The 23,589-nt window shown below is 45.8% G+C and overlaps 1 protein-coding gene across 1 annotated transcript in view; it reads left to right on the top strand.

Annotated features, from left to right (window-relative positions):
* Positions 1-23,589, top strand: part of ADAM9 (ADAM metallopeptidase domain 9) — a 159,569-nt gene that overhangs the window by 110,387 nt on the left and 25,593 nt on the right. The window contains exons 8-15 of the mRNA XM_040346239.1: positions 822-893; positions 3,309-3,478; positions 11,422-11,503; positions 14,578-14,714; positions 17,668-17,839; positions 17,937-18,029; positions 19,651-19,846; positions 22,879-22,984. Of these exons, the coding sequence (XP_040202173.1) occupies positions 822-893; positions 3,309-3,478; positions 11,422-11,503; positions 14,578-14,714; positions 17,668-17,839; positions 17,937-18,029; positions 19,651-19,846; positions 22,879-22,984 (1,028 nt within the window). The remainder of the gene's footprint in view (positions 1-821; positions 894-3,308; positions 3,479-11,421; positions 11,504-14,577; positions 14,715-17,667; positions 17,840-17,936; positions 18,030-19,650; positions 19,847-22,878; positions 22,985-23,589) is intronic.

Below are 23,589 nucleotides of genomic sequence, written 5' to 3'. Positions count from 1 at the left end.
CTCGCACATGCTCAGTGCTGCACAAGCAGTGTAATGGGTTTCAGATTAGGTTTCAACACCTGTACTGTCCAAGTCACATGATTCTTCGAGACTGGGGAGTGCACAGACTCCTGGAAAGTTACACCCACTACATTCCCAGGAGTCTGTGCGGTGAAGGTTAAGCACCTAGGTGCAGGAAGAGAGAAGATTAACTATTCTGCCTAGCAACAACTCTTTGAAGGCATCTAAAAAAAAAAAAAAAAATCTTAAAGGACTAATGACATTTTTTTAAAACTACTGATGTAATGTTATATTTATGGGTGGAACTCCACTTTAAGGCGGATGTGTGCTCTCTTCTCCTTTTGTTTACACAGACTGAAATCCGACTGGTTCAGTAGGGACTGGCCAAATTGTGATTGATGTGAGGACATTCCTGGTCAACAGAAGTCGATCATTTGATCGATTTTTGTCAAACAGACAAGTTGGGAAACTTGTTGACTTGGGGTGACAGCCAATTAGCTGCAGCTGCTGATTAGTGTATTCTGACAGCGTCTGGTCCCACTAGCTCGGGCTCAGCAGGGGGGCATGTAGGACAAACTGCAGGGGGACTATTGCTTCCACACCGAGAGCAAGGGTCCTTCTTTTCAGCATGCTGCTAGGGCACAGGCTTTTTTACTCGCACTGGGACTGCTTTCTAAAGAAATTGAACTATAAGATTGTTTTTTTTTTTGTTTTTTTTTATGCATCTGAAATGTACAGTATTTAGAAAGTGAAATGTCAATTACACTTTTGTTGTGTGTGTATTTGTTTATTGTAACCTAGATATGTGTTTTCCTTTACAGTATGATATGCTGGGACAGAATGCTTCAGCAGTAAGGGCTGAGATGGTGCAGTTGGCCAACTATCTTGACAGTGTAAGTAGAACAGTTGTATGGGACTTTTGTATTTCTTTCTACCTATGCCATGGTAAAAAAAACCTGGTTGCAGCAAAACAAATATGTGTTGATCTGGTGACCGAAAGTTCAGGATGGATAATGTCTCAGGCCTTGCTGCCCTCCAGGATAGGGATATCCTAAGACCCCTTTCACACTGAGCCGCCCATAGCGTCGGCGGTAAAATGCCGATATTTTTACCGCCAACGCTATGGGTGGAATTGCGGCGCATTTTGGCCGCTAGCAGAGCGCATTTAACCCCTGCTAGCGGCCGAGAAGTGGTTAAAACCGCCCGCAATGCGCTGCTTAGCCGCACTGTCCAATGGGCAGCAGCGGTGGAGGAACAGTATACACACCGCTCCAAAGATGCGGCTAGCAGGACTTTTTTACCGTCCTGCTAGCGCACCGCTCCAGTGTGAAACTCCTCGGCAATAGAGCAGCACTTTAAGGGCGGATTGCAGGCGCTATTTTTAACGCTATAGCGCCTGCAATACGCCCTCAGTGTGAAAGCGGTCTAACAGTCAGAAAAATAACTAAAGAAAAAAGGGCGCACCAGCCTTGTGCATTATCCTTTTGAGTTTATTATAAAAATTACTCACAAGCATGTGAAAGAAAACTGCAATGTGAAAGCCTTAAACTGATCGGTCTGATATCCACCGTCTCCAGGTGATAAAGAGAAGCACATGATAGTCACTGCTGACTGACGCATTTCGAAGGGATACCTTCTTCCTCAGAGCCATGGAGAACACTGCGATTATTGCTAGTGGCTATAACAATACTTGCAATAATTGCATGTAAAATATGGCAGGTTGGTTGTACCCAAGTTGATCGATCAACTTAGGTGCATTCAGCCTGCCCATACATGGTTTGAATCTTGGTCGGTTCTAACCATCTATGGCGGCTTTATAGACATATATGTGTGTTTATCACAAAAAATATGAAGATGCAAACATGGTAAAATGTTAAACTTGCATTAAAATAAAGTTAAACTCTGCACACAAATGAATATAAATATATTCCCCAATAGCTACATATGATATAGATTTCCTTTCTGTGCCCCAAATGCCTTTGTGAACCACGATATTACCTTGTAAAATTACCTGTGATGCACATAGCCTGAGCAGAGCAGTGGGTGGGGCCCAACAGTTCCACCCACTACAGCAGGGGTGCCCAACCAGTGGCCCGGGGGCCACATGTGGCCCGCGGAGCACTCTGATGTGGCCCGCGACCTCCTGCTCTTGGATGAAATAAAATAGAATACTGTTATTCAAGGTAAGTTTATTACTAAAATCACAGTGTATATATGGGCATATCTGTTCTGCAGTGGTTACTGGGCTGCTTTCAAACTGATCCACAGGTGCAGAGAAGTGTACCTGTGGGTTACCTGCACTGAGCCATAGACTTCTATTACCTGCGAGTTTGGTGTGCTAAGAGTAGAGTGGGCTCTATAGAGTCGAGTGGGCTACCATCCACCCACTCCGCTCATTGTGGCCCGTGATCGGTTACCAAGTCGCTTAAGTGGCCCTTGCTCTTCAAAAGGTTGGGCACCCCTGCACTACAGGCTGCCTGCAAAAAACTGCAGGAAGGAAAAAATGACAAGACTTACCTGTAATCAGGGCTTTTTTTCAGGGGGAACTTGGGGGAACTCAGTTCCACCACCTTTGGCTCAGACCCTTTGGTGCCTGCTCATCACAATCACTTGTAAACACAGAAGTCTGGTTCTGTGTTTACAAGTGACAGTTTTGTAACCCCCCTGAACTCTGCACTCTGTATGTAATGCAATTCTGGTATTTAATGCCCCTTTAAGACCCTTCTACTGTTTGTGAAATCTGAACGGGTCGTGGCTGAGTCCCTGCACCTATTTTCTGAGAAAAAAAAGCTCTGCCTGTAATGAAGAGTATTGCACAATGTGCAGGCTGCTGGACTCTATAGAAATCTTTACTGTAGGGCTGCCCTGCCCTCTTCCTGGTGCTGAACTTCCTACACTGTGGGGGTTTATAGCTTTGGGCGTCCAGGCTCAGCCTCAGCTGCACTAAAGATGATCCAACCAGGACACTCCCCCTCCTGCCTGTTTCTCCATTGAGAAAAGTTCTTTCATCTTTAGTGTGGCTGAGCCCAGAGATCCACAGCTGGACGTTCAGCACCAGGAAGAGGACAGGGCAGCCCTACAATGAAGAATTCTACAGAATCCAACAACCTGCAAATTGTGGGACATTCTTATTTAGAGCTAAGAAACTAAAGCATTTTTTTTTTTTTTAATCTAAGCTTCAGCTTTAAGAGAAAAGCCAATTCAGTTGTAGCAGTGATTTGTAGTGAAGGTGTCAGATCTGATAAATCTGACGAGGTGTCTTGTCCCTCCTGGGTGTTGATGACCAAGGTCTCTCCAATGTTCTTTAGATGTACAAAGTGCTGAATATCAGAATTGTCCTGGTTGGGTTGGACATCTGGATGAGGATGAATCACATCAGTATTGAAGGCTCGGCTGGAGATGTCCTGGGGCGTTTTGTGACCTGGCGTGAGCAGAATCTTGTACCCCTCCGCAGACACGACAGTGCTCAGTTTATTCTGTAAGTAACCTTTGTATTCCTGGATCAGCAAAACAGAAGGCTTTCCTTTAATTTAGTGCTATTGAGATGGAATGTACCAATGGCCAATAGTGGACAATAATTCCATTAGTAATGGTGTTTACACTGACCACCAGGCATACAGCTCAATACATTCGTTAAATCCCTATATAGACGGAGGATTCAGAGTTGTGTACCGGTAGGTGTTGTGCATGACCATTTGGGCGCTCAGGCACTGCCCAAAGGGCCCCATGCCACTAGGGAGCCCCATCAGGGTTGCCAGCCTCAGTAAAACCAGGGACAGTATGTAAAAATCTGTGCTTTTTTAAAAATCCCAAAATTATAGCTGCCCCACCTCTCCAGTACCTTTTTAGTGTGTGTGTGTGTGTGTGTGTGTGTATTCTGTGTGTATGTATACTGTGTGTCTGTGTATGTAAACCCAACACTTCCTATTCCTGATTTGTGCCTGCTTGCTGAATGGGTTGTTTTACAAGGTTCACATACATTTTAACTAGTTGTCGCCTGCCTCATAGCAGGTTTACTGCTACAGGGCGCCTCTTCTGTGCAGGATCACGTTTATATACGTGATTCTGCACTTCTGGGTAGGTGGCGCGCCCCTTCTACTGTAATTTAGTCACAGCAGAAGCCGATCAGTGGGTGTCGGCCAATGGATGTCCGCCAGCACCTGCTGATCGGCGAGGAGACTAACTGGATAGAGCTCTGCGGATGTAAACAATGTAGAGCTCCATCCTGTCAGCAGGGATGTGCTGGACTTTGTTTCCATGCAAAGTAGGGAATAAAATCCAGCATATACCTTAGTGAAAGCAGTACACTACACACAAAAACACTGGTAAGGGCACACATTTTACCCTTTGATTGTCCTAGATAGTTAACCCCTTCCCAGCCAGTGTCGGTACAGTGACAGTGTATAGTTTTAGCACTGATCACTGTATTAGTTTCACTGGTTCCCACAAAGTGTCAGATTGTCCGCCGCAAAATCGCAGTCCCACTATAAGTCCCTGATCACTGCCATTATTAGTATAAAAAAAAATACCAGTATATATGCCATAGTTTGTAGACGCTATAACTTTTGCGCAAACCAATCCAATATACACTTTTCTTTATCGTACATCACGGGACACAGAGCGGCATATTCATTACTATATGGGTTATATGGAGTACCTTCAGGTGTTGACACTGGCAATCTCAAACAGGAAATGCCCCTCCCTATATAACCCCCTCCCATAGGAGGAGTACCTCAGTTTTTTACGCCAGTGTCTTAGGTGTTAGTCATGGTTTAGCTTGCCTCCGCATCCTTGGGATTAGGTGAGCTACCGGTTCTGTCCAAAAAAGCCTCAGCGCTAAAGTGGTCAGTAACCGGACCCCAAACCCTTGGGGTATAGCCCATAATGCTTTTCTTTTTAGAGAGCTGGACCCTGGGCCCAGAACTTAGAAACCTTGGGTGCCTAATGTTTTCTGTTGCCAGGGTGCTATATGGGCCCAGGACAGTGGATCCTTCATAGGAACCCAGGGCCTGAAGGTCTAGACATCCCCACGGAGATGGGGGAAGATTGGGCCTCTTGCTTGGCAAAGTCCTGCGGCATGGAGCAGGTAAGTGAGGGGAAAACTTGCGGAACTTGGTTCTTAGCAGGTTTTTTTCTGGGGGGTCACAGGGGACATGCCTAAAGTTATGCACTGCATCTGGCAAACTATTCACATATCATAAAGATAGGATGGCTCTATATGTATTATTCCCCATAAGATGTGACCTCCCTTGTAGTGTTGGAAAAGCATTGAGTGGGGCCTGTGTGATATAAAAGTATATGTGTGTGTCAGAGAGCTGTGCTTACCTGCAAGCCTCCAGGCGATGCTCCATTCAGTCTTCCTCCTCAGAGCCTGCAAAGCAGGCAAAACGCTGACCTCCTCATGGTTCCAGGCTGCAGGCTGCAGTTTGCTGGAACAGAGAGGTCCCTTCCTCCCAAACCCCCCCCCCCCCCTGTCGGGAGGGGCATTTCCTGTTTGAGATTGCTGGGGGGGGAAGGGCGGGTCAGTGGCTTAAGGAAGGGGCGGCCCTTCCTTGTTTGTTCCATTCAATACTTTGGAACTGGGGAAGAAAGACCAGAGCGGCAGCACGGTGCGCCGAGGACACACAGTGGCCAGAAAGGATATTGCAGTCTTCAGAAGACTGTTTTTCAAGCCTAGAAATAGGCTGTTTCTTTTCCATCTCATAGTTTTTCTTTGCAATACTACTCAGGGGGACAGAATGTTTTTTCTTTCCTGGATTTGAAACAAAAACGAAAAAAAAAAAAAAAAAAAGAAGTCATCTAGGGGAGAGGAAGCATTTTTTATCCCCCGAACAGGTGTTTGGGCAATTAACTTTTATAGTTCCAAATACCAATAGGTAGCAGGTGTACCTCGGTATTGTACCATGGCATCCGGGTCAGAGGGTACAAGAGGTGGGGATTCCCCCAGAGAGTCTGAGGTCTCGGACAAAGTTATGCCGCTGCTTTCCCCACAGGGAGCCTTGGGGCCATCGGGATCTGGGGCTGGAGCTGGCGCGGGTCAGTCCAACCCTAAGATGGTCACGGACAAGGTATTACTCACCTCTTTAAGAGAGATGGAGAAAAGAATGGGAAAAATGATAGCCACAGCTATGCGGGGCAGTAAACGGATTAGATCTCCGTCGCCCGAGCGCGGACCCTCAAAAGAGGAGGTCCTTTCCTCATGGGAATTGGACGACCTCTTGGACAAGGACCAAGTAGGTTCAGGGATCGAAGATCCGGATACAGAGGAGTCTGGAGCAGTCTCCCAAGGGGAGAGCTGGTGGATTCAAGCCTTAACGGACTTGGTCCATAATGCATTCAACTTGCCAGTACCAGATCTCCAGGTGTCTACGGTTTCAGCTTTGGGCTCACTGAGGGCGCCTCAAAGCAATGCAGTATTTCCGATCCACCCTCTACTAGAGGGAGTTTTGTTCCAAGATTGGAACAAGCCAGATAAAATCTTCTTACCACCTAAAAGATTCTCTGCCCTATATCCTATGGAAGATACATTTTCCAAGAAATGGGCTACTCCTACAGTGGACGCAGCCATCTCATGTATTAACAAATCATTAACATGCCCTGTAGAAAACATACAGGTATTCAAGGATCCAGTTGATAAACGCTTGGAAGCACTACTTAAGAACTCCTTCACTACTGCAGGGGCAGTAGTACAGCCAGCCGTGGCTGCGATTGGGGTTGCTCAAGCATTATCGGATCAAGTTAAGCAGATGCTTAAACTTATTCCTGCCCAGCAGGCAGAAGAATTTTCGGATGTCCCTAGGGCCATATGTTTTACAGTAGACGCAATTAAGGATTCTATCCAGCAAGCGTCACGTTTATCGTTATCCCTTATCCATATGAGAAGACTCTTATGGTTAAAAAGCTGGGAGGCCGAGCCCCCATGCAAGAAGCTCCTGGTAGGGTTCCCCTTCCATGGAGGACGACTCTTCGGAGAAGACCTAGATAAATACATTCAAACCATTTCAAATGGCAAAAGTACTCTCTTGCCAACTAAGAGGAAGTTTCAGGGGCCTGCGTTTAAACGACAGTACTCCCCTGGGCAGGGGCCCTCTAATGCCAAACAGTATCGACGGCCTCCTGCGAAAGCAAACTTCGGCTTCAACAGCAAATCACAAGGACAGGCTGCTAGAGGCAGAAAGCAGTGGGTTCGCAAACCAGCAAAACCAGCCCCCAAGCCGACCTTATGAAGGGACGCCCCCACCCACGAAGGTGGGGGGAAGGCTGCGACTCTTTTCAGAGGTTTGGGAAGCCAGCATTCCCGACGAGTGGGTACGGTCTTCCGTGGCCACGGGCTACAAATTAGATTTCCTAAGGTTTCCTCCTCTTCATTTCCAGGAGTCGAGGATTCCAAACGATCCGGAGAAAGGAGCCGCATTAATGTCGGCATTAAATCATCTACTTTCCCAGGAAGTAATAGTAGAGGTACCAGTCCTGGAACAGGGGCTAGGTTTCTACTCCAACCTATTCATCATCCCGAAGTCCAATGGAGATGTCAGGCCAATTTTGGACCTAAAGATGGTAAATACATACCTAAAGATCCGCTCATTTCGGATGGAATCCGTGCGGTCAGCAGCTACCACACTCCAAAAGGACGACTTCATGGCGTCCATAGACATAAAGGATGCCTACCTTCATCTTCCAATTTATCAGCCACATCAAAAATATCTACGCTTCATGGTGGCTTCGCGTCACTTCCAATTCGTGGCGCTTCCCTTCGGGTTGGCTACGGCCCCCCGGGTGTTCACGAAGGTCCTAGCTCCAATCCTAGCCAAACTAAGGATCCAAGGGGTCACGATCCTAGCATACCTGGACGACCTCCTAGTCATAGATCACTCGTCTCCCGGCTTGGAGCGAGCAGTGGCCCTCACGGTCCAATACCTCGAGAAGTTCGGCTGGGTCCTAAATCGAGAAAAGTCAGCTTTCCTGCCCACAAGGCAGTTGGAATATCTCGGCATGAGATTAGACACAGAACAACAAAGAGTGTTTCTACCTCTGAGGAAGGTCAAAGCCATCAAGGAATTAATCCTACTGGTTCTAAGCAAGAAGGAACCGACTATTCGCCTATGTATGAGGTTACTAGGCAAGATGGTGGCCACATTCGAGGCGGTACCATACGCCCAGAGCCACACTCGCATCCTGCAGGCAGCCATCCTGTCAGCATGGAGCAGAAGGCCACAGGCCTTGGATATCCCGTTGCCGCTCTCATCAAGAGTCCGACAAAGTCTGTGTTGGTGGTTAGACCCTCAGAATCTACTGAAGGGGAAGTCTTTCAGCCCAGTGGCTTGGAAGATAGTGACCACAGACGCCAGCCTGACGGGCTGGGGAGCAATTTTGGATGGTTGCACTCGCCAAGGTACTTGGGCAACGCCAGAGAAGCAGTTGCCCATCAACATCTTGGAGCTCAGAGCTGCTCGACTAGCCCTCAGGGCTTGGACGTCAAAATTGCAGGGGTTCCCGGTGAGAATTCAATCAGACAATGCCACGGCCGTGGCATACATAAATCACCAAGGGGGAACCAGGAGTCAAGCCGCTCAGAGAGAGGTGAGCTTGATTCTCCTATGGGCAGAGGCTCATGTGCCCTGCATATCGGCAATATTCATTCCAGGAGTGGACAACTTTCAGGCGGACTTCTTAAGCCGCCAGACTCTTTTGCCGGGGGAATGGTCTCTGCATCCACAAATCTTTCAAGCACTCTGCCAAAGATGGGGAGTGCCGGACGTGGATATCATGGCATCGAGACTCAACAAGAAGCTAGACAGGTTCATGTCCCGCTCAAGGGATCCGATGGCCTGCGGAACCGATGCGTTGGTTTGCCCTTGGCATCGGTTCAAACTTCTTTATGCGTTTCCCCCGCTCCAGTTACTACCCCGCCTGCTGCGCAGGATCCGGGTGGAGCACATACCAGTCATCCTGGTAGCTCCAGCATGGCCCAGAAGGGCATGGTACTCACTAATCTTAAGGATGGTAGTGGGAGACCCTTGGACTCTTCCTCTACGGCCAGACCTGCTATCGCAAGGTCCGATCCTCCACCCTGCCTTACGGCATCTAAATTTGACGGCCTGGAAGCTGAATCCCTGATTCTCAGGGGTAGAGGTCTGTCTCAGAAAGTAATCTCTACCCTAATCAGAGCCAGGAAACCGGTCTCTAGGGTGATTTATTACAGGGTCTGGAAGGCCTATGTAGGCTGGTGTGAGTCCAAGCGATGGCTTTCTCGCAAATTTACCATCGATAGAGTATTAAGTTTTCTCCAGCTAGGAGTGGATAAAGGATTGGCATTAAGCACAATCAAAGGACAGATTTCTGCTCTGTCAGTGTGGTTTCAGCGGCCGCTGGCCACCCACTCGCTGGTTAAGACCTCCCTTCAAGGGGTCTTACGTATTAAACCTCCAGTTAAATCCCCGCTTTGCCCGTGGGATTTAAACCTTGTTCTGTCAAGTTTACAGAAACAACCGTTTGAGCCGTTGGCTGAAATTCCTTTGGTTTTACTGACAAGAAAGTTAGTATTTTTGGTCGCCATAGTTTCCGCAAGAAGAGTATCGGAACTGGCGGCCTTATCCTGTAAGGAACCATATCTTATTTTTCATAAGGACAGGGTCGTTCTCCGCCCTCATCCTTCCTTCCTACCGAAGGTTGTATCCAGTTTTCATTTGAACCAGGATTTGGTATTACCATCCTTCTTCCCTAAACCTACTTCCAGAAAGGAAGGGTTGCTGCATACCTTGGATATCGTCAGGGCCATGAAGGCCTATCTTAAAGCTACAAAGAAGATCCGGAAAACAGATGTGCTGTTCATATTACCGGATGGGCCCAAGAAGGGGCAGGCAGCTGCAAAGTCCACCATTTCTAGGTGGATTAAGCAATTAATCACTCAGGCCTACGGCTTGAAAGGGTTGCCTCCTCCAGTATCATTAAAGGCTCATTCTACTAGGGCCATGGGCGCCTCCTGGGCAGCACACCACCAGATCTCTATGGCTCAAGTTTGCAAGGCGGCAACCTGGTCTTCTGTCCACACGTTTACAAAATTCTACCAGTTGGACGTAAGAAGGAAGTCTGATACAGCCTTTGGGCAGGCAGTGCTGCAGGCTGCAGTTTGAGACCCTCGGATTCCGGGGGCTCCTCTTTTTTGAGTTAAATTTAAAATTTAAGATTATTTTTCTCAACTAAGTTGGATTTATTATGATTTGAGTATTTCTCTAAATTAAATCCTTTTGTCTTGGAGATGTTCTCCCTCCCCTCATTGTGAGCATTGCTTTGGGACATCCCATATAGTAATGAATATGCCGCTCTGTGTCCCGTGATGTACGATAAAGAAAAAGGGATTTTTAATACAGCTTACCTGTAAAATCCTTTTCTTGGAGTACATCACGGGACACAGAGCTCCCACCCCTCTTTTTGGGGACCATTTTGGGAGGCATACTGCTTGCTACAAAACTGAGGTACTCCTCCTATGGGAGGGGGTTATATAGGGAGGGGCATTTCCTGTTTGAGATTGCCAGTGTCAACACCTGAAGGTACTCCATATAACCCATATAGTAATGAATATGCCGCTCTGTGTCCCGTGATGTACTCCAAGAAAAGGATTTTACAGGTAAGCTGTATTAAAAATCCCTTTATTGGCATTTTTTACCAAAATTATGTAGCAGAATACATATTGGCCTAAATTTGTGATTTATGATTTTTTGTTTTTTTGTTTTTACAGTTTTTTATTGGTGTGGCAAACAATGGCCTGGTCAGCAAACAATGGCCTGGTCAGCAAACAATGACCTGGTCAGCAAACAATGGCCTGGTCAGCGGGGGTGGGGGAGAGGGAGAATCTCCTGAAGGTTAAGTGGTTAATAGATTTTGGGGGCAGTTAGGTTTTAAAAACACAACATTATACAAAGGGCCGGCTTACAGTACATGCATGACAGCCCAAATTCCCCTGCCAAATGTATGCACAATGCATGTGAGCGCATTATAACCCAGCCTTACTGTTTTTATATTTGTGAAAAAGTACTCAAGTCAAACAAAGCCATTTTAGCACCTAACAGCACCATCTACAGGTTCTTTGGGGATAGTGCACAAATTACTGCTTCTAGTTAGTGCTTCTAAACAATCAATGTTAAGATTATACTCAGTCCTACTTTATGTTCTTCACTAAATGATGTCCATATTTGTAAAAAATATATTTATTTTCGTCCCCCCCCCCCCCCCCCGTGTCACTAAAGCTACAATTCCCATTACGCATGACCGGTGCAGTGCAGGTGGTGGCAAAGGGGGGGGGGGGGCAAGGGGTACAAAGTTGTTGTTGTTTTTTTCTTTCGCAGGACTGCTCCTTTTTATTTTTGTTTTATTTCCCTGGATCAGGGAATCATTCAGATTTTTTAACATGTTTTGTTGCAGGAAGAAGGGATTCGGAGGCACTGCAGGCATGGCTTTTGTAGGCACCGTGTGTTCCAGGAGCCACGCTGGTGGCATTAATGTGGTATGTCCTATGTGTTTTACCAATATAAAAATGTTCCTTTGGTTGTTAGTTTGGTACTATAGAGATGGGTAAGAACTGAGGACAGGCTATGAACATTTAGCCAATAACATAGTCTTAGTACGAAGTAATTAAAGCTGAGCTCCAGCCTTCCCTTCGGTCTTGCACTGTTGTACAGGCTCCTCTCCAGTGTTGCCAGCCTACCAGATTGAAATTTACGGACACGACACCCAGAATTTGCTGCCACAGCCACGTTTTTACTGGCATTTCTAAAAGTTACAAAATTACAGATTTAAGTGCAAATTTCAGTATTTAGGCTACAAAAAAGTACAATATGCAATTAGCAATGTGATTTAAAGCTGAGCTCCACCCAAAAATGGAGCTTTGGCTTTTCGGAACCCTCCCCCCCTCCGGTGTCACATTTGGCACCTTTCAGGGGGAGGGTTGTGCAGATACCTGTCTAAGATATGGTAATTGCACCCTCTTCCGATAACAACTCTTGCGGCAGACACCCCCCTTACCCGCACCCCCCCCCCCCCCCCCGCTGTCTCCTGGGAAATACACTGGTCCCAGGAGAGAGCGGGGACCAGTGATGGCGCGGCACGCTACCCGCGCATGTGCAGTAGGGAACCAGACAGTGAAGCCGCAACGCTTCACTTCCCGATTCCCTAACCGAGGATGGCGGCGGGTGCAGCTGAGCGACGAGCGATTGCTCGTCCCCGGCTGACGACATCGCAGGCGCGCTGGACAGAAAAGTGTCCATTTTTTGAAAGTCAGCAGCTGCAGTATTTGTAGCTGCTGGCTTTTAAAAAAACAAATTTCGGCGGAACCTCCGCTTTAAGGCAGGTATTAAGGCAAAATGCATATTTCTTATTTTTTTTTTTTCGATATAGTAAATAAGTAGCTCAGGGACAGGATTCAGGAAGGCAAGAAATTATAATGGGTGGTACACACACATGAAATTGACTCTAACAGAAACACTGACAGCAGTGTGAAGCAGCACAGATGATGATGATGATGATGACACTTCGCCGACATCACATGTCCCCCCCCTGAGTCACAGTGACAGTCTCTATCCATGCCTGGAGGTCCCTTCAGTCTACCCCAGTCCAAACAGCACTGACAGTCCCGCTCCCGGCTTGCCTTGCTCCCGTCCTACAGACCCGCACAAAAGGCTCCGGCCACTGCGCTCGGCTACCTTGCACCATGACATCACATGACACGCTCAAGCACCGCTTCTGCCAGACCCGCCCTCCACCAGGGGCATGTCCACCATATGTGGTTCATATCGCCCTGGTCTAAACAACTCCTGAAACACATCGCTGGGCATGTAGGAAGGTATTTTGCAATTCACGCTGAGGCGTAGTACCATCTAGACATAACACATGGGAAATTTCTGTAACTGCCCCCTACACTTGGTATATTATACCCCCCCCCCCCCCCCCATAGTACACGGTTAATGCTAGCCATACTCAGATCGGTGGTAAGATTTATGACCACACTGTTTGAAACCTAAAGCACTTTTTTTTTTCTCCCTTGCTGGTATGTCCTATTTTGCAACTGTGATAAAGTCTGCAAATTATTTCCCTTAACCACTTAAGGACCACCTTCTGCACATTTACGTCGGCAGAATGACACGGTTGGGCACATGCACGTACAGGTATGTCCTGTGCTAGTACCCAGCCGTGGGTCGCGCGCCCCGCGACCCGGTCCGAAGCTCCGGGACCAGTGGACCCGATCGCCGCTGGAGTCCTGCGAACGGTCCCCGGAGCTGAAGAACGGGGAGAGCCGTGTGTAAACACGGCTTCCCCGTTCTTCACTGTGGTGGCTGCATCGATCGTGTGATCCCTTTTATAGGGATACACAATCGATGACATCACTCCTACAGCCACACCCCCCTACAGTTGTAAACACACATGAGGTCACACATAACCCCATCAGCGCCCCCTGTGGTTAACTCCCAAACTGCAATTGTCATTTTTACAGTAAACAATGCATTTTAATGCATTTTTTTGCTGTGAAAATGACAATGGTCCCAAAAATGTGTCAAAATTGTCCGCCATAATGTCGCAGTCACGGAAAAAATCGCTGATTGCCGCCATTGGTAGTAAAAAAAAAAAAAAAAATTTATAAAAATGCAATAAAACTATCCCCTATTTTGTAAACGCTATAAATTTTGCGCAAACCAACCGATAAACACTTATTGCGATTTTTTTTTTTTTTACCAAAAATAGGTAGAAGAATACGTATCGGCCTAAACTGAGGAAAAAAAAGTTTTTTTATATATTTTTGGGGGAAATTTATTATAGCAAAAAGTAAAAAATATTGAATTTTTTTCAAAATTGTCGCTCTATTTTTGTTTATAGCGCAAAAAATAAAAACCACAGAGGTGATCAAATACCACCAAAAGAAAGCTCTATTTGTGGGGAAAAAAGGACGCCAATTTTGTTTTGGGAGCCATGTCGCATGACCGTGCAATTGTCTGTTAAAGCGGCGCAGTGCCGAATCGCAAAACCTGGCCGGGTCCTTTAGCTGCATTTTGGTCTGGGTCTTAAGTGGTTAATTAAACATTTAATAATACAAATAGAAAGTATCAATGCATTATGTGCAGTTGAGAAAAATAATGTGACATCAATTGATAATACAATGCGAATTTTGCTCTGTATACAGAAAGGGTTCTTTACTGTAAGAGCTGTGAGATGTAAAATAGTTCACATTCTGGTTCTAGCTGACTCTTTCAAAAGGTGCTGGATGAGTTTTTAAATGCACACGATATAAATGACTATTGTTAATGGTATTAACAATTATATTATGTAATTGTTATTATACAAATTAGTACACATTGTAGAATATTGATCCTGGTAGTTGCTTGTGGGGATCAGGAAGAGATTCTTTTGCCTCCATGTCGGTGTACTTTATAGGGTGTTTTCCCTTCTTCTGGATCATCTGCAGTTTTTTAATCTTTTTACAAGTTGGTTGAACTCAGTAGACATGTCTATCTGTGTAGAATGATGCATTTATCTTTATCCTTCTTTCTGTTTCTGATGAATTTATCTCCCTTCTGTATTCTTTTACAGTTTTCACATCAGAATGTGCAATCGTTTTCTTCTATTGTTGCTCATGAACTGGGACACAACCTGGGAATGAATCATGACGACGGCCGAGGCTGTTCCTGTCCTACACCAGCGGGTTGTATCATGAACTCCGGGGCCACGTAAGTGTTCAGTTTTGTCACGGTATCCTAACGGAGCTTCGCTCTCTGCTACAAATAAAATGACTCTTAGGACTAAACTCCAGGCAAACGACTAAGAGTACACCTAAGGCTGGTGATCTCACTTGTCTTTACTGCAATTAAGCAATATAGTTATATAGTTGGGCTACTTCCCCATCCTCAACCTGTGTCTGGCTGGTGAAAGAGCAGCAGAAGTTTGATGAGGTCATTTTTCTCCTCTCTCAGCATGTTATGTTTTTTTTTTGTTTTGTTTTTTCAGTAAAAAACTGTAGCTAATGACTTTAAAATATCAGGTACTTACGAGTGCCTGGAATCCCTGCAGCTGGTTCTTCTTACAGCAGATCTCCGATGCTGCAATCTTAAATACGGGAGTCGGCTGTGACTTCCTGAGGGACCACAGCTGGGTCCCTACTGCGCATGTGCAGCTTGATTGATGCTCTGTGAATGGTCCTGCACAGGGGTCAAGTCCTGGGGAAAAAGTGTGGGAACTCCCACCCAAGATCCACTCCCCCACCAAAAAAAAAAAAATGATATGCTCATAAGCATAATTACTAAACCGCATGTTTTTTTTTTTAAGCTAGTTCTTTCTAAATCCCGCGATAACTCGTGGCAGACCTCCGCAATGTCTCCTGGGAACAATGACAAAAGCTCCCAGGAGACATTGCGGCATCGAGGAAGTGACGGAATACCCGCACACTACCCGATGAACCATATACAGAAAGCTGCCAGTAACATAAAAGATTACTAAGGTTTGCCTGCCCCTGACAGTGAGGCATCGTCGCTCAGTGAAGGATTGGCTCGGGTGGCTCGGCTGCTCTAATCCTGCAAAGGGAACTGCGTTCCTGCTGTAAAAAAAGTGCAGGAACTCTGTTCCCATGCGTTCCCGCAGGACTTGAGCCCTGGTCCTGCAGCCTCCTACCCGCTACCCGCTCCCAGGTGAAAATTATGGAAGTACGCCCCCCGCCTGCAACTTCCTGGGACACATCACGTGTAACATGTTCCAGCATCTTCTCCCCCCCTGGATTCCCCTCTCCTTGTGACAGTGGGAAGGGGCTCTTCTCCTCCCACCACCTGCTGTCACAATTTAAAAACAGGGTAGCAGTGGGGGGCTTCACCCACACAGCCGATTCAATTATTCACAGTTTCCTGTGAATGAATGCTTATAGGTACCGCCAGCCATTGCAGCAGACGACTTGTAATCTTCAAGCTATGAGGGCGCTGGTGAACTCTATTGTAGTCCATCAATCTTCCTGTTCTCAGGGTAACTGCCTGCCTGTACAAGGTACGGGCATACAGCTATCCTGAGAGTCGTCAGGAGCCTGAGATTGCACCTATGATCTGCTGATTGTAGGAGCCTGAGATTGCACCCATGATCTGCTGATTGCAGGAGCCTGAGATTTCACTCATGATCTGCTGATTGTAGGAGCCTGAGTTTGCACCTATGATCTGCTGATTGCAGGAGCCTGAGATTGCACCCATGATCTGCTGATTGCAGGAGCCTGAGATTGCACCCATGATCTGCTGATTGCAGGAGCCTGAGATTTCACTCATGATCTGCTGATTGTAGGAGCCTGAGTTTGCACCTATGATCTGCTGATTGCGGGAGCCTGAGATTTCACTCATGATCTGCTGATTGCAGGAGCCTGAGATTTCACTCATGATCTGCTGATTGCAGGAGCCTGAGATTTCACTCATGATCTGCTGATTGTAGGAGCCTGAGTTTGCACCTATGATCTGCTGATTGCAGGAGCCTGAGATTTCACTCATGATCTGCTGATTGCAGGAGCCTGAGATTTCACTCATGATCTGCTGATTGTAGGAGCCTGAGTTTGCACCTATGATCTGCTGATTGCAGGAGCCTGAGATTACACCCATGATCTGCTGATTGTACGAGCCTGAAAATGCACCGATGATCTGCTGATTGTATGAGCCTGAGATTGCACCCATGATCTGCTGATTGTACGAGCCTGAGATTGCACCCATGATCTGCTGATTGCAAGAGCCTGAGATTTCACCTATGATCTGCTGATTGCAGGAGCCTGAGATTGCACCTATGATCTGCTGATTGCAGGAGCCTGAGATTACACCCATGATCTGCTGATTGTACGAGCCTGAGATTGCACCCATGATCTGCTGATTGCAGGAGCCTGAGATTTCACTCATGATCTGCTGATTGTAGGAGCCTGAGTTTGCACCTATGATCTGCTGATTGCAGGAGCCTGAGATTTCACTCATGATCTGCTGATTGCAGGAGCCTGAGATTTCACTCATGATCTGCTGATTGCAGGAGCCTGAGATTTCACTCATGATCTGCTGATTGCAGGAGCCTGAGATTTCACTCATGATCTGCTGATTGTAGGAGCCTGAGTTTGCACCTATGATCTGCTGATTGCAGGAGCCTGAGATTACACCCATGATCTGCTGATTGTACGAGCCTGAGAATGCACCGATGATCTGCTGATTGTATGAGCCTGAGATTGCACCCATGATCTGCTGATTGTACGAGCCTGAGATTGCACCCATGATCTGCTGATTGCAAGAGCCTGAGATTTCACCTATGATCTGCTGATTGCAGGAGCCTGAGATTGCACCTATGATCTGCTGATTGCAGGAGCCTGAGATTACACCCATGATCTGCTGATTGTACGAGCCTGAGATTGCACCCATGATCTGCTCATTGCAGGAGCCTGAGATTTTTTCAAAAGGTGAACTTGTTCTTTAGGCTCTGTTCACACCTAGGCCCAACAAGACAAATCACATTAATTTCAATGACCCCTGTTTACATCTGAGAGTTTGGTCATCTGAAGCAAAACGCCTGAAGCTCAAAAAAATAGATTAGAGATGTGTTCTGCTTTTTATATTGGTTACCTTTTTACCTGTACAAAATCGTGGCAACATTTTTTATTACAATTTTTGTATATTTCTGGTTCTGTAGAGGCTCTAAGAATTTCAGCAGTTGCAGTGAAGATGATTTTGAGAAGCTGACACTGAACAAAGGTGGAGGATGCCTCTTGAATGTGCCCAGCCCAGACGAGTCGTACAGCGCTCCCTCCTGTGGGAACAAGCTGGTGGACCCGGGCGAGGAGTGCGACTGTGGGAATGAAAAGGTCAGACGGCATATAAGCATGGAATCCTTCATATAAATGATACATGACCCAAATATTACAATTATCAATATAACTGTTGTTATAAATACTCTGGCAGGAATGTGAGAAGGATCCATGCTGCCAGCCTGGGACCTGCAAGCTGCGCTCAGGAGCTCAGTGCGCCTACGGATCCTGCTGCCAAAACTGCCGGGTTAGTGCCTTAGAAGTATCTTATATGTGTGTGTTGTATAGTATCATGCTTGTGTGTGTATGTAAAGCTTATGAAAGATTGTGTCTATGTGCTCCTTTTAGTTGACAGTAAGCTACTTGAGCTGCTAAGTGGTAACCTAAACAGAGCTAGGGGACTCTGCTTGTGACACCACTGCTGTCTGGTAAATGGCCCAATACTGTCACATGGAAAATGCTGGGCGCTTTCTTTGATCCATCAAACACAATAGTGGGTGAGGAAATAAAAGATATGCTGTATGCGAGGGGGAATTAAATGGGCAAAGCACTGTCTGTACAAGGGGAGGCATAGTCATTTAGGTGCATTTTTTTTATTCTTCCTGTAAAATATTGAGTTTACAAATAAACATTTCTTATAGGGTGTATTAATAGTTTACAGAGTATGCAGACCTTTCTCATAAGAAATCCTAGCACTGCATATAGACAAACCCGTGTTGAGCTGAGTAGGATGAGTTTAGTTTAGCTCAGCTAGGAGAATGGGGGATCAGCATTCTGTATAATCTGATCTTCTCAGCTCTGAACGCTGTTATTCCGGATTTAAACTCGCCATCTGCTGGTTGTAATTGGTAAATATGAATCATTCATATTTACCTCAATATTAAACTGGAGGTTCACCTGGAAATAACATTTTTTAACCTTAGATTCCTGCTCATTTTGTCTAGGGGAATCGGCTAGTTGTTTTAAAATCGAAGCTGTACTTACCGTTGTAGAGAGCGATCTTCTCCGCCGCTTCCGGGTATGGGCTGCGGGACTGGGCATTCCTATTTTGATTGACAGGCTTCCGACGGTCGCATCCATCGTGTCACGATTTTCCGAAAGTAGCCGAACATCAGTGCGCAGGCGCAGTATAGAGCCGCACCGACGTTCGGCTTCTTTCGGCTACTCGTGACGCGATGGATGTGACCGTCGGAAGCCTGTCGGAAGACTGTCAATCAAAATAGGAACGCCCAGCCCCGAAGACCATACCCGGAAGCGGCGGAGAAGATCGCTCTCTACAACGGTAAGTACTGCTCGGAACTAGCCGATTCCCCTAGACAAAATGAGCATGAATCTAAGGTTACATTTTTTTTTATGGGTGAACTCCCGCTTTAAGTAAACATTTTGTGGATATTTTGGGAACACGTGTAATGCTGCTTTTTTTTTTTGCCTAGAAATTATTTATTTTATTACCATGGAGGAAGATTAGCAAAATTAAAAACAACCAAAACATAATAGCTTATGTTCAGAAAAAACAAACAGATTCCCCCCATCCACAAAAGGATGGAGGATTCCTTCCCACTGTGCCATTGTATTCTGACAGCAGGACTCCTCCACTGTCAGAATACATTGATCCGCACTGCAGCCGACAGTTTTCTAACAGTCCCATTTGAGTGAAGTCGATCATCTGAGCAGGAATGGCCATAGATAGATGGAAATTTGGATGGTTTAGCAGGGACTTTCGATCCATTTATACCCAGCTTTTGACTAAAGAAACATTGATGTGTATGTTGGCTACACTACTCTCCTGTCCGTTCTATCTTTTACAATCATACTTTTTTATTATACTTTGTCTGAACTGATCACTGTTTTTATGTGTCGCTGTGCAGTTTGCCCCCGGTGGTACCGTGTGTCGTGCCGTTGCCAATGAATGCGATCTTCCGGAATACTGCAATGGCTCTTCTCCGTTCTGCCAGGCTGACGTATTCATTCAGAATGGGAACTTGTGCCAGAACAGCCAAGCCTACTGCTACAATGGCATCTGCCAATACTACGATGGCCAGTGCCAAGGAATTTTTGGACCGAGTAAGATAACCTACTTGCCAGAAATGAGGTCCCAATACAGTACTATGTCTTGTTTGTGTTCAGTCTGTATGCACACTTTAGGATAGTGTAGGTATGGAACTGTTGTGAACCCAAACTGTGCCAGTGAATGTGAGGTTTTAAAACAAAAATTCAAATGTGCTTGGTGTATGGTGCAAAATTGCTGCACCATAAAAATCGGGACACAAGAAATGCAACCAGAAACACAACAAATTGTGCGCAAACCCTTGTGAAATAGTTTTTTTTTTTCAAATGTTTATTTATATACATATATAATCTGCGCATAGATTAATCATAAAAATATACACCTAAATACCACAGTACAATCAAATAGTAATCCAAAAGGTATAAAAGCGGAGTTCCTCAAAAAAATATATTTTTTTAGAAGTCGGCAGCTACAAATACTGCAGCTGCTGACTTTTAAAATATGGAAATTAACCTGTCCTGGGCGCCCGTGATGTCGGCACCCGAATGTCAATATGTTCCTCAGGTGCTGCTGCCGCCGCCATCTTCAGTAAGGAATCTGGAAGTCAAGCCTTGCGGCTTCATGTCCTGGTTCCCTACTGCGCATGCGCGAGTCGCGCGGTCACTGCTGTCTCCTGAGACCAGAAGACAGCGGGAGGTACGGAGGAGGGGCCGGATATGGCATAGATATCTGTGGATACTGCGGCTATCTATGCCCCAAAGTGGGAGCAAATACCTGTATTAGACAGGTATCTGCTCCCCCCTTCCCCCTGAAAGGTGCCAAATGTGACACCATTTTAGGGTGGAACTCCGCTTTAACAAAGAGAAATCTGTGAAGCAATATGTGAAAATAATTAAGTCCATTCCCAATGTTCTCATAAAAAGCCCACAAGGCTAATAAAGCATAAAACAAATTACAATGAACAATTGTGTGTTAAGAAACATTTGGTGTTCCCAACTTCACAGACCACTAACCGTGCCAGCTTCTCACTGGAAATATATGATCTTTGTATTGTAAAGAGATCTAATGTGCTTGTGAAAAGTGTCAAACCCCAGCATACACACTGTATGTTTCCGTGTGTTTTCTCTTTCTGTAATCCAACCAGCCTCCTAAACCGCACAGCTTACCTCAAAAGTAAATGGAAGAAAGACAAACCAACATAGGGTAATAGCGCTAAAATTCTGCTTTTGTTAAATAAAAAAGGTACACACAAATGACAAAGGTAAAGAACACCAAACACCATGTTGCTGTACACCGGTGGGTAGCAATAGAGTCACTGGTCGCAAGCCCCACCCCTACGTGTTTTGTCTGCAATGGGACATTTTCAGGAAGTATGTAGATTTGATCACATATTTAATACCTTTTTGGGTTGTACTATGTACTGTGGTATGTAACTGTATATTTTTATGATTAATGTGTGCAACGTTTTTATATATATATATATATATATATATATATATATATATACATACAGTATGCACATATACAGTATCCTACAAAAGTAAGTACACCCCTCAAATGTTTGTAAATATAATATTATATCTTTTCACGTGACAACACTTTTCTACAATGTAAAGTAGTGTGTGTACGGCTTGTATAACAGTGTAAATTTAAGTAATGAAGGGGATCATGCTCTGCTTCATTATCTCACAGTACATGTTTGCATTCATGGTTCCCTCAATGAACTGTAGCTCCCCAGTGTTGGCAGCACTCATGCAGCCCCAGACCATGACACTCCCACCACCATGCTTGGCTGTAGGCAAATACTTGTCTTTGTACTCCTCACCTGGTTGCCGCCACACGCTTGACACTATCTGAACCAAATACGTTTATCTTGGTCTCATCAGACCACGGGACATGGTTCCAGTAATCCATGTCCTTAGTCTGCTTATTTTCCCCAAACTGTTTGCGGGCTTTCTTGTGCATCATCTTTAGAGGAGGCTTCCTTCTGGGATGACAGCCATGCAGACCATTGATGCAGTGTGCGGCGTATGGTCTGAGCACTGGCAGGCTGACCCCCGCCCCCCCCCCCCCCCCCCCCCCCCTTCAACCTCTGTAGCAATGCTAACAGCACTCATATGTCTATTTCCCAAAGGCAACCTCCTGGATATGATGTTGAGCATGTGCAATCACCTTCTTTGGTCGACCATGGCGAGGTCTATTCTGTGTTGAACCTGTCCTGTTAAACCGCCGTATGGTCTTGGCCACCATGCTGCAGCTCCGTTTCAGGGTCTTGGCAATCTTCTTATAGCCTAGACCATCAAGTTATTTTGAGGAGACAGCACATTTACACTGTTATATAAGCTGTACACTCACTACTTTACATTGTAGCAAAGTGTAATTACTTCAGTGTTGTCACATGAAAAGATATAATAAAATATTTACAAAAATATGAGGGGTGTACTCACTTTTGTGACATACTGTATATTTATAGTCACACCTTTTTTTATACACGAGTTTGTGCACTATTTTTGTGTTTTTTAGGTTTTGTGTACATGGGCATTGCTCAGTAAAGTTTTATTAAGAAAGAATGCAGATTGCAGCATCTGACCACATTTATTTAAGTTCAACTCCAAAACAAATTTGTCCCCGCACTGCAAAGGTTAAATGCTTGTTTAGGTCTTGGGGAAAGCAGTTTTATCTATCTGATCCTCTATTCCTGCAGCAGCTGGCATTCTCCTCTTCTCCCCTGCACTACAGGGGAGGACTTTTCGTTAGTATCTTCACATCCAGTGCAGGGCTATGGATCCTGCATTGATCTTGATAAGGTTAGAGGTCCTGCAGCTGCAGGGACATGAGGGAGAAGAGGCTGTGGGAACCGGTCTTACAGAGGAGCGGCTAAGTAAAAGTTATTTATTCCTAGTTGTAAATGAACATTTAACCCTTGTAAATTGGGGGTCTTACTGCAAGTGAGCATATTTACTTTCCCTGGGTATGTGCGCATGTAATACACTACTACCTATATTTTTTGTTTGTCGATAGGACATGTTTGGGTTTTCACTGAGTTGGTAAAGGCTTATTTATTTCATCTTCTTTTTTTTTTTTGTAGAGGCAAAGGCAGCTGCTCCCGTTTGTTTCCGAGAAGTAAACTCCAAAGGGGACCGATTTGGGAACTGTGGTTTACATGGCAATGTGTACAAATCATGTGATGCCAGGCAAGTAATCATATTGGGATGCAAAATGAAGGAAAAACTTTCTGGACAGCCGCACTCCAAAAATAAATTGCTTTTATTTTAAAATAAAAAAACACACAAAACATGCCACAGCAGACGGGGTAAAAAGCTGACACGTTTCACACCAAACTTTAGTGCTTATTCATAGCTTACTATTGGGAACTGAAATGTATTTCTTCAAAGCCCGTAACGTAGCATGTAAATAGCAGCAGGTTGTGGGCTGTAGCACTGAGCATATACCGTATTTATCGGGGTATAGCGCGCGCCGGCGTATAACGCGCATCCCAAGTTTAGAAGGGAAGTTTAAGGAAAAAAACTTGCATTTTGGATGTCTTGCCCGGCGTCCATCAGCGTCCGTCTGCGGCCTTGCGCGGGGTTCGTCCAGCATGGTCGGTGTCCGTCTGTTGTCTTGCCCGGCATCCATAGGCGGCCTTGTCCGGCGTCCATCTGGCGCCTCGGTCGAGCTGTGCAGAGCTGGATTTCCGGTGTGTTCGGCTCCTCTCGCGTGGCTGCCGGCGTGGCCGAGCCTAGCCGAGTGCCCAGTACACTCGGCTCAGGTCGGTCTTTATCGGCGGCGCTCTGAGACA

Source organism: Rana temporaria, chromosome 3 (assembly GCF_905171775.1).
Source record: "Rana temporaria chromosome 3, aRanTem1.1, whole genome shotgun sequence".
Classification (NCBI taxonomy): Eukaryota; Metazoa; Chordata; class Amphibia; order Anura; family Ranidae; genus Rana; species Rana temporaria.
Note: the sequence above shows the minus strand (reverse complement) of the source record. Positions and strands in the feature narration are given on the sequence as shown.